The 10,534-nt window shown below is 58.1% G+C and overlaps 6 protein-coding genes across 6 annotated transcripts; 3 read left to right on the top strand and 3 right to left on the bottom strand.

Annotated features, from left to right (window-relative positions):
- Positions 1–463: 463 nt before the first annotated feature.
- Positions 464–2,554, top strand: CHGG_00183 (uncharacterized protein; the record flags this gene model as incomplete). The annotated part of the gene is made up of 1 exon (XM_001219403.1): positions 464–2,554. The coding sequence occupies one exon, from the start codon at positions 464–466 to the stop codon at positions 2,552–2,554; it is 2,091 nt and encodes a 696-aa protein (XP_001219404.1).
- Positions 2,555–2,850: 296 nt separating this feature from the next.
- On the top strand, positions 2,851–4,247 carry CHGG_00182 (uncharacterized protein; the record flags this gene model as incomplete). Its single annotated transcript, XM_001219402.1, has 2 exons — positions 2,851–3,818; positions 3,905–4,247. The coding sequence occupies 2 exons, from the start codon at positions 2,851–2,853 to the stop codon at positions 4,245–4,247; spliced, it is 1,311 nt and encodes a 436-aa protein (XP_001219403.1).
- Positions 4,248–4,491: 244 nt separating this feature from the next.
- On the bottom strand, positions 4,492–5,311 carry CHGG_00181 (uncharacterized protein; the record flags this gene model as incomplete). Its single annotated transcript, XM_001219401.1, has 2 exons — positions 4,492–5,103; positions 5,207–5,311. 2 exons carry the CDS (start codon positions 5,309–5,311, stop codon positions 4,492–4,494), a joined length of 717 nt encoding a protein of 238 aa, XP_001219402.1.
- Positions 5,312–6,000: 689 nt separating this feature from the next.
- CHGG_00180 (uncharacterized protein) lies at positions 6,001–7,133 on the bottom strand (the record flags this gene model as incomplete). Its single annotated transcript, XM_001219400.1, has 3 exons — positions 6,001–6,372; positions 6,452–6,577; positions 6,627–7,133. The coding sequence occupies 3 exons, from the start codon at positions 7,131–7,133 to the stop codon at positions 6,001–6,003; spliced, it is 1,005 nt and encodes a 334-aa protein (XP_001219401.1).
- A 522-nt stretch (positions 7,134–7,655) lies between these two features.
- CHGG_00179 (uncharacterized protein) lies at positions 7,656–8,138 on the top strand (the record flags this gene model as incomplete). The annotated part of the gene is made up of 2 exons (XM_001219399.1): positions 7,656–7,676; positions 7,737–8,138. The coding sequence occupies 2 exons, from the start codon at positions 7,656–7,658 to the stop codon at positions 8,136–8,138; spliced, it is 423 nt and encodes a 140-aa protein (XP_001219400.1).
- Positions 8,139–8,382: 244 nt separating this feature from the next.
- On the bottom strand, positions 8,383–9,548 carry CHGG_00178 (uncharacterized protein; the record flags this gene model as incomplete). Its single annotated transcript, XM_001219398.1, has 5 exons — positions 8,383–8,884; positions 8,967–9,114; positions 9,173–9,304; positions 9,371–9,391; positions 9,446–9,548. The coding sequence occupies 5 exons, from the start codon at positions 9,546–9,548 to the stop codon at positions 8,383–8,385; spliced, it is 906 nt and encodes a 301-aa protein (XP_001219399.1).
- Between the last annotated feature and the right edge of the window lie 986 nt (positions 9,549–10,534).

The following is a 10,534-nucleotide window of genomic DNA, read 5'->3' as shown; positions in this document are numbered from 1 at the left end:
GGGCCCAATGCAGCGGTTCTTAGGGCACAGAGGATCTCCTTTCTTCCAGTTACATCAATCAGACTGTCAGACAATTGCATCACGAATTGAAGCCTCGGATCAGTGACCTTGCTTGCACTACGTTGCGCGCCCTGTTCAGAAGTATCTCTACTCTGGCTGTTGGATTTCCAACACATGTCGGGATCCAGCCAAGACACGAGAAAAAAAACCAACAATGCGAGGAGCACCGAACAAGCGCTAAAAACAACCAGAACTACTTGATTGCCTGATTGGACGAGTGAATCCCGTATTCTGACATCTGCCTTCGCAAATTCCCTTGGCAGACACACGCTTCGTGTTGGACCACGTGACTAGCTGTTTCCTGAGTCAGCGCGTAACCTGTTTCCTCTGGCATATACACACGTGTGGGTTTTAGGGGCTGGCATTTGCTTCGTTATTACCGTCTCACCGTGACCGTGATGTGATGGCTTCTCGCGGCAAAAGTATACGGATCGCTATCGCGCCAGGGCCGCCTTCGATAAACCCAAGCGAAAATGGAGGCCTGGCGAAAATAGGATATGCCTGCCAGACATGTACAAAGCGCAAGGTGAGGTGCGACAAGACGATGCCGACCTGCTCCAGTTGTCGCAAAACCGGCCTTGAGTGCGTCTATGCGCCGCCTCGCCCGCGGAATCGAAAGCGGAAGCTGAGCGACGACGGGGTTGAGAGACTAGCCCGATATGAGAATATCCTGCGCCAGCACGGATTGTTCGATGCCGATTCCGACCCCCAATCTCCGCCCGAAAACACCCCCGAAAGTCGGAGGCCGGTTAGGGTCAAGGTTATCGACGGACAGCTAAAGTACTCGGACCACGACAGCGGACTTTGGAAACCACTGGAAGAGCTCCGCGCCGAGGATGAAACCGACGAGGAAGACATGGCACCCATTGGCGATCCATTGACCGGAGCATTGGTTGGAAGCACTGAAGTGAACCTCCGTCAATATCGCCCCGCCCCGGCCATCGTTTGGCTGCTCTGGGAAACGTATATGGAAAACGTGGAGCCGCTGTGCAAGATGCTGCATACCCCGACCACCAGCGCCCTGATGCGGCGCATAAGTCAAGAGCTGGTGGTGCCGTACAGGTCCCATGAGTGTTTAGTCTTCTCCATCTACCACTTCGCCGTATTTTCCATGTCCGAGAGGGACTGTTATTCCAAGCTTGGCCAATCTCGGGACACCTTGCTCGATGAGTATCATTACGCCACGAAGCAGGCTCTCATCAACGCCCATTTTCTCCGGACGACCCAACTGTCCGTTCTGCAGGCTCTGGTCCTTCTTCTGCTCGCCTCTCGGGACCACTACGACGCGCGGACATACTGGGCCCTCACAGGGGTTGCCGTCCGCAACGCCCAACGCATCGGCATCCACCGGGATGGGGAGAAGCTTGGCCTGCCGCCCTTCGAAGTGGAGATGAGGCGCCGCCTGTTTTACCAACTCATGCCTCTTGACGCCCGGGCCAGCCAGATGGTGGGTGTCGGGATCTCGATCCTCCCGGCCACGTGGGACACACGGCCGCCCCTGAATATCAACGACGACCAGATCTGGCCGGAGATGACCGAGACACCGGAGGAACGGAATGGGGCAACTGAAATGATTTTTTGCCGGTCTCGCGCGTGCCTCGGCCAGTACTCCATCAAAGTAGGGATGCTAGGGGGGGCGGCGGGGCTCTGGCCCCGCGGCAATCCGTTGGTTATAGCGAAGCAGAGAAAGTCGTCGAACAGGCTGAAAGCGAAGTCGAGGAGAAATACATCCGCTACTGTGACGTTATTAACCCCCTGCACTTCCTGGCAATCTGCATGGCTCGATCCAGGGATCACGGCAATGCGGTTGCGCATCCGATTGCCCACGACAACAAACCACATTGACAGCGAAAGCGACGCTAGTGGGATCCTTCCACTCGCCCTCAAGATCCTGGATACGGACGCGGCAGTATGCTCCCACGCCGGCTTGGAAAGGTATCATTGGCATACCAAAACCTTTTCTCTTTGGGGGACTTGGGACTCCTTCATCTTCGTTCTGACTCATCTGTTAAAGAAGCAGGCCGTGTCTCCGGATGACGTGGGCGCTATCTGGAAGCGGGTAGAGGCCATGTACCGGCATCACGAGGATCTACTCGAGTCAAAACGGTCACTTTACGTGGCTCTCGGACGCCTTACGCTGAAGGCATGGGAGGCTCAGCCCTCTAACGAGATGATGAAGGGTGTCGACGACCCAGGCTTCATCACGGCCTTGCGGCCCGCCCGAGATGGTCCATCGCCAGGCCCGGAAAACCGCAAAAACAGGAAAAGTACACGGGCTACTCAACCAGTATCCATTTCCCCTTCGCAGAGTTCCCCTGAGCTGCCTCAGAGTGACATGTTTGGTGGGATGAATCTGGATGCAGAGTTCGCATTCGATATTGATGGCGCAGATTGGGCTTCTTGGGACCAGTTGATTCAAAACCACGAGGCGCGGAACGATGAATGGGGGTGTGAGACTGGAGAGTTCGGCCTCAGCCACCTCTCGCCGGCGTAACCAACATGCTTGGGCACCAGCTGACGTTGTTTTAAGGCTTTTCGTGATTGGTCAGGGGCTCGGGTGGCCGTCGGCCGAGGCAGGACTTATCACCCGGACGCGCCGGATTATGGAACCCGAGCCGCCATCCGAGTGTCTCGCTCGGGAGGATGCGGCGCCGGTTCGAGCCGTGTATAAATGTCGTGGAACACGGCGCAACGAAATAAAATTTGGGCACCCCCCTATCAGCCATAAACTGAACTTCCCGGGCCACACCTTACCACATCCATTGTCCACACTGTAGTCACGTCAACACCATGTTTGCAGAACCCAAACTACGAGTCCTTGTCGTGGGGGCCTCTATCGCGGGTCCCGCGGCAGCCTACTGGCTTGCCAAAGCAGGGGCCAAAGTCACAGTGATTGAGCGCTTTCCCGAACTCCGAACCAACGGCCAGAACGTCGACATCCGGACCGTCGGCGTGACCGTCATGCGCAAGATCCCGGGCATGGAAGCCGCCGTGCGTGCCAAAGCTGTGCCCATGACAGGCATCAGCTTCGTCGACGCCCATGACCGCCCCTTCGCAAACATCCAAGCGACAGGCAACCCCGACCAACAGTCCCTCGTCTCGGAATACGAAATCCTTCGCGGCGATCTCTCCCAGATCCTCTTCGACCTGACGAATCCCAACCCAAACATAACCTATATCTTCGGCGAGCAAATCGCCTCCCTCAGCACCCCCTCCAACCCCTCCGACCCCGTCACCGTAACTTTCGCCCACGGTCGGCTCCCCCCTCAGCCCTTCGATCTGATCGTCGCAGCCGACGGCGCCGCCTCCCGCACACGCGCCCTTGGCTTCAACTGCTCCGTCCACGAACACACCCACCCCATCGACGCCTGGGCGGCCTACTTCACCATCCCACACTCCCTCATCCCCCCTTCTGCCCCGACCACCGGCCGCGTCTACAACCTCCCCGGCGGCCGTTTCATCGGTATCGCCCCCACGACACAACCGGGCACCACCCAAGTCACCCTCATGCGCACCCACTTCCGCAACGCCAACAACAGCAACTCAACCACCAGCATACACGCCTTCCGCACCGCCGCCCAATCTACCAACCCCTCCCTCCTGCGCCAATACATCGCCGACACTTTCAAATCCCCCACAGCCACCCCCACAACATCCACCCCCCCCAACATCCACCCCAACGTGGCACACCCCCACCATCACCACCGCCCTGCTCGCCCTCCCCCCCCACCGCATTCTATGCCACCGAACTCGTCCAAGTCAAACCCCCCAGCCTCTCCCACGGCCGCGTCGTACTGGTCGGCGACGCGGGGTATGCTGCGGGACCGACGGGGGCGGGGACTAGTCTCGCGCTGGTGGGGGGGTACGTGCTTGCGGGGGAGATTGGTGCCGCGCTGAGGGCTGTTACGGAGGGGGATGGGAGTGGGGGTGTATTGGATTTGGATTTGGACGGGGCGTTGCGGCGGTATGAGGGGGTGATGGGGCCGGTGGTGCGGGAGTTGCAGGGCGTGCCGGGATATGTGTTGGGTGTGTTCGCGCCGCAGACGAGGTGGGGGTTGTGGGTGCGGAATGCGGTGTTGTGGTTTGTGTGCTGGTCGGGGTTGTTGGGAGTCGTGCAGAGGTGGTTGGCGAGGGCGTTTGGGGAGGGGAAAGAGGGGGCGTTGCCTGAGTATGAGTGGCTTGCTTGAGGGGTGGTGTTGACTGATGTAGCGTAGATCGGTCCAGTCTCCACTCCATCGGAACAGAAGAGATGCATAAGGTTTATTATTCAGTTTCTCGTGCCTGATCTCCTAATAACACTCTGGTCATCACTCATGGCAGCCTAAGCATTCCCCTTACCCACACAATACCGATACAGTGCCAACTTTAATCATTACTTCACCAAGTCGCGCCTTGTCATTCTCCAATATCCCACACAGCACCCCCCCACCCCTACTTCCCCTTCGGCGCGTCCGTCAACGGCACATACCTCACCCCATACTGCTTGGTCCTCGTAACCTTCCCATCCTTATCCTTATCCACCCAAAAGATATGCTGCCCCAACTGACTCGTATCATCATCCACCGGAATAAACATCCTCCCCGGCGCATTCAGCTGCTCCAACATCTCCGCATGCACCTCGACCGCCGCGGCCCCCACATGAATCGCATCCCACTTCATCGCCTCCTCCCCGGGCTCCACCCAGCCCTTCCTGCCATCCCCCACCCTAAACCTGACCCTGCCAGCCTCCAAAAACCGTCTCCCCTCCTCCGACCTCCGCACATTCCCCTCCCCCAGCTCCTTCAGCGCCGCGATGTGCTCCACACCGACCACCACCCCGCCCTGGTCCCCCACCAGCTCGGCCATGACGTGGGTGAGGTAGCCGGAGCCGGAGCCGACGTCGAGGACGCGCGGGGCGGGCCGCGCGTCGGACGGCAGGATGAAGGGCAGCAGGGCTTCCACGGCATTGGCGTGCATGTGCGGGGCCGAGATGGTCGCGTGGTGGCCGATGGGTTGCGGCGAGTCGTCGTAGGGGGTCGAGGGCGCGTAGTGCGCGCGGTCGACCTACGTTGGGGTGGGGGTTAGTCGGTGGAAGTGTTCGGCGGGAGGTGGATATCGCAGGCGGTAGAGGGGGGACGGCGTAGAAGAGGTGGGGTTGAGGACATACCTTGGAGAAAGGCTTCGCGGACTCGGGCTGTCCTTTGATGAGGCCGTTCTTGGCAAGGTTCTCGATTAGGCCCCGGTTGGAGGCGGCGGAACTGCGCCAGGCCATGTTGATAATGGGGTGTAGAGCGGGCAGTGGCGGGCAAGTGTGTAATGGTGATGCTAGAACGAGGCTAGTGGTTGTGATGCTGCACAGGCGCGCGAGCGGCAATGTTCCTAGTAGCAAAGGGACCAGCAACCTGCGGTTCGCCAGCGTTGTTTAATGCAAGGAAGTTGTTGATACAGACGGGACTCGTCAAATTATTCTGGTTGATAAGGAGGCTCGGGAAAGTTGCTAGGCGCTCAGACGAGCTTGATGCCGTGTAACAAGTGGAGGCTGACGGCAACCACCAGGAACTGTCTTTGTGATGACGGATTTGACGTTAAAGTGATGTAATGCGAAGGCCAGATCAGCCCTGCGACTGGCGGGAAGAGGTGATCTCACCCCCGCACCAACCCCTCTTGCCATATGCAGACTCAGGCACCTGGCCACTCTCCAACGTCCATGAGGAGTCTAGGATGGGGGTCGAGGGCAAACCGTCATGGGAAGCAAGGGGCGTGTGAGAAAATAATCTGGGCAGCGTCAATTTCATGTAAAGCGCTATAATCACATTAGGCTATTGAGATGACCGGATTGCTTGCTGTGTTGCGATTTGTATGAGGAACACGACCTTGACCTTGAAACCAAACCCCTGTTGAATCCCAGAAACGCCATCGCGTGTGTGCTACGCTTGAAAGACCTTGACAAACCAAGAAATGCTATACCACTCTCTCCGGGTTCTCGCCCGTCGCAATGATCGGAATCCCCAACCCCCGGTCCGGGCTTTGCAGGACCAGCTGCTCGTGCCTCCGCACCTTCAGGTAGTCGCTAACTGCCCTGATCAGGATGAACCAGCCCGCAACCATCAACACGTACGCTGCCCAGTCGGTCCCCGTGATCTCATCGCTCCCGCTGCCGTTGACGTCGTCTTGGTTGAAGTTGTGCGAGTTTGGGTCTGACGGGCTCGCGTAGCCATCCCCACCCATCGACGACTGCATTCCTTCGCCAGAACCGGACCCGGGGGCGCTCTTCATGTAAAACCCGTACTGGATCAGGATGATGCCCAGGCCTGCCCGCGAATCCGTTCTTGGCTGCGTGGGTCGAGTGTAGGAGGTAGGTGAGAAGGAATCCGACAAACTGGAAGGCCATCGATATCATGGCGTTCCATACGAAGCCGAAAAAGGAGCCCACGGGCAAGCCGTCAATGAACACGTCGTCGGGGCCACCGAGTCCGGGGGCGAGAATCGTTGTCTCCCAGTATGGGGGAGCTTGATCAGCTGCTGCTTGTTCGTAGGACTAGACAAGTCAGTATCATTGCGTAACCGACACCACGGAATCAACTTACCGGAGGCAATTCGTCCTTCTCGGTGTCGCCGGTCTCGGGTTTCGCCGAAAGATTTGAGAACACGCCGTCTGACTGGATACCGCCGCCATAGACCCTGGATGTCGTCGGTGCTCCTCCCGTGGGTCGCGTTATTTGTGTTGGCTGTCCCCCAGGCTGTGCCGCGGCACCCGTCCGTGTCGCATCGTTAAAGGATGGCGTCGAATTGCCGCGCACTAGCCGCTGCCTGTCGTCCGTCTCGTCCTCGCTCTCGTCTCCGTCGGCGTCAAACGCATCGGCGAGGTCGGGGTTGACGGTATTGGATCGCTCTCTCGACGATGTCCGCGAGCGGAAGGATGGTGGAGGCGAGTTCGGGACCGGGTGCATCGGCCTTGGCAAGGGGTCCGTTGGTGTTTCGGCTTCATCGTCGTGGGCGTTCACCTGCGAGGTTGTTAATCCAAACTCGTTCCGGGCCTGTTCTGCAGGTCGTGGCGCTGAAGAGACTCGTACCCGTTCGTACCGGCCCGACATGATGGAAGCGGAAAACAAAATCGGGTGCGCGCAGTCGAGATTAGGGTTGATTTTGGCCCCTCAATCGGTTAGGAACAGCGCATCAAGTTGCCGCGAGGCGAGGTTGCGGCGGAGCGAAGTGCGTATTTGACCAGAAAAATAATAAGAGAGAACGAATAGGAGATGTCGCGGGGGTTCTTCGAAAAAAAAAAAAAAAGGCAAAGGAAATGAGCGCGCGGCTCTGTGGGAATTCTAAGGGGTTGAACCTGGGGGGTTGTTGGTGATGAAGCAACAAAAGGGACCAACAGGGTCACGAACAGGTGACGAACCGATGGAAGAGTGGCGGCTGACCAAAGTTGCGTTGCGCCAAGACCGGCGGCGGCCTCAAGGCCAAGTTCCACATATTTCCGGATGAGACCAAGCGAATGGGGTGCTGGACCAACCAGAGGTCGGACCCACTATCAATTAGACATTTGCTGCACTCGCGGCGCGGCTTCAGAGAATTTGGCGAGGATTCCGCAAGGTTCGACGGGTTTGGCAACTATGTCTGGCGCAGCAAGAAGTGTCAGTCCCACCGCTGCGTTATTTTAAAACGAACGGATCTTGACTCACAGGATCGTCTAGGCCGCAGCAAACCATTTCCGGGGTGCGCTCGCGCGCTGGCCCAAGGACCCCCTCCGGCCCGAGTGTCAACTGCAGGATATCCTCGCCAAGCGCCTCGAGAAGGGCAAGTTAGCGCCCGTAACCGCCGGAGCAAAGCAGGAGCAGGCCGATATCAAGCAGGCCAATGCGCTATATTCATTGTTGGAGGACCGGTACAAGAACAAGGTTTGCGCATTTTGGCATTTGCAAGGAACCTGCGCGGAGGCTAACCTGGCGCAGTACCGACCCGCGGCCAAGATCTTCGAACCCCAGAGCAACCCGACTTACTACAAAGACCTCGTCAAGGAGCTCGAAGAGGCACCGACCAGGTCATGGCTACAAAGGTTAGGTAAGAGGCTTAGCGGTATTGTCCGGATGGGATGATGAGTCACGGAATCGGATCTGTACAATACAATGCGTTGCATGGATGAGGCGTCTGGCGTTTGGGCACCACGGGCGATATTCAACTCTTCCATTTTCCAGTCAAACATGTCCGCCTTTTGTCTACCGAACCAATTGGGGGTATACACTCGCCGCCCGCCCAAATGCAAACAGTTCAAAACGCCCACGGTGCCCAGCCGTGGACACCTGCCCCTCCTATCCCCCACCTCCACCCCTCCTATCCCACTCAAATATACCTCCTCTCCGGATCCAACCGATCAAACATTTCCATACTCTTCTCATACATCGTAAACACAATCCCCCCACTCATAATCAACCTCGCCAGCCTCGGCAACGCCCCACTCCAAAACGTCAACACCCCCTCCTGCTTAAAGATCAACGCCGCACAGCGAAACGAATTCCCATACAGCGCCCTCGCCTCAATGCTCTGCATGCGCGTCTTGATCGTATCCAGCGGCTGCGTCACATAAACCGTAATCAGCCCAGCCACGCCGCCCATTGCGAAGGTCGCCGCGGCGCCCAGTTTCTCCCCGGGCGCCGTGTACCCCTCCGCCAGCTGCTTGAGCGCCGTGTAGGACCCGAAGCGCGTCGCGCTGTTGGCGGCCTGCCGCGCGGTGGTCGGCACGAACCCCTGGAAGAAGCCGCGGATGCCGCGCTCGCGCGCGATGATGGGCACCGCGTGCAGGAAGCCGCGCATGCGCGGGTTGGCGGATTTGCGGTCGTCGATGCTGTGGGGGGGGGGGGGGCGGTGGTTAGTCTGGGTGTGGGAGAGAGGGGTGTAGAGCGGGGAGATGGGTGGAGGGTGCGTACAGAGTGGTCTTAATACTCTCCGTCGGGGTGACGGCGAGAAGGGACTCGGTCACGCCGGCGCCGAAACCGGCGAGCACCGTCCGCGGGCCCGACATCTTGCCGTCGGCGTCGACGAGCAGTTTTTTGTACTGGTCAAAGGCGACGAACCCTGCCGGTTCCCATTAGTCCTGTCCCTGTGTGTGTGTATGACCGCCGGAATCACCTACGAATGCCTGCCTTGGCCGAATTGCCAATGATCAGGGTCGTGCACCCCGCATACCATTGCTTCCCGAATGGCGGCCATGGCAGTTTCTGGCCTGCGGCTAACCTGCGGTTGAGCTGTGTCCGTGTCTTGGCGACTGCGGCGTATGTCAGGGTGTCCGTTCGGGAGGGGATTCGGTCTTGCGAGACCAGTCAAAACGTACATTCGGCCGGGTATGTGATTGCTGTCGCGTGACTGGGTTAGCGATTGCGCATGGAGCTTTTGGAGGACGACTCACCAATTTCCACGGCGCCAGCGGTTGCGCCAGCGAGGATAGATCGCAGGGCACTCGGCCCCTTCACGGCCGGGTGCGCATCTTCCTTGGCCGGTGCGGAAGGCATCATGGACGTGTTGCTGCGGGCTGCGGGCTGCTGTTGTCGGAGGAGGAGGACCAGGGTCCCGCTTTCGAACTTTTGGTTCGGGTCTGCGGCGCCAAGACACCGCTGCCGATCCAGGCCCGATGATGTAATTTGGTCTCGGCGATTCAGAATTCATGACCAGGTCACTACCATAACTAGGGCGCCACGAGGTGCTGACAAAATGAAATACCAGGTTGCGGTCATTGACCCGACAAAACTCCAGAATTAAGTAGCAATTGCTCTTGATCGAAACCTCAGATTACTACGTGTACATGTACATGAGTACAACATAATCAGATTGTAGACATGTCATATCCGGTACAGCCACCCATTGTTAATAATATCCAAAGGAAGGGGAACCTTCCCAACACGGATCTGAAGAGGAAGCTTAGTATAGTTTTAACTCAATCTTAACATTGAAGCCATGGTTTTGTATCTAATTCTCTATCCACCATCAAAGAAGACGGACAGGCCGATCTCTCATTGTTGACCGCTTGTTGCCAGTGGTGTCTCAACCTCCAAATCCACGCCCTGTGCTACTGCAGTAACATCAAAGACAACACTGCCCTACCATCACCACCTCCCAACCACCAACCAACCATCCCTATGCACCCCATCCCCATCCCCCCACCCAATCTCTCCCTCCCCCTCACCCCCTCACCCTCCCAATACCACCCCTTACCCGCTCCACCCCCCCTTCATAGTTAATGCGTGCAATGGCTTCTAAGATAAACAGACCGGGTCCCGACCTCTTTGCTGCCTCTGCTAGCGGACACGTACATAGTTTTGTCCCTCCCGCTTTACCGGTTCTTTCACTGGGGGTACATCGCTCTCGCTCGGAAAATGCTTGTAGATCTGTCTACACCAGGGGGGTGGCCGCCGTCTCGACCAAGAAATCCATGATCGTGACTATGCTGGTTTCTCGATGGGAGGGCGAGCGACCGTTGGGGTATGAAACACTGCTATGA

Source organism: Chaetomium globosum, genomic scaffold (assembly GCF_000143365.1).
Source record: "Chaetomium globosum CBS 148.51 scaffold_1 genomic scaffold, whole genome shotgun sequence".
Classification (NCBI taxonomy): Eukaryota; Fungi; Ascomycota; class Sordariomycetes; order Sordariales; family Chaetomiaceae; genus Chaetomium; species Chaetomium globosum.
This window is presented reverse-complemented; position numbering and strand designations above follow the sequence as displayed.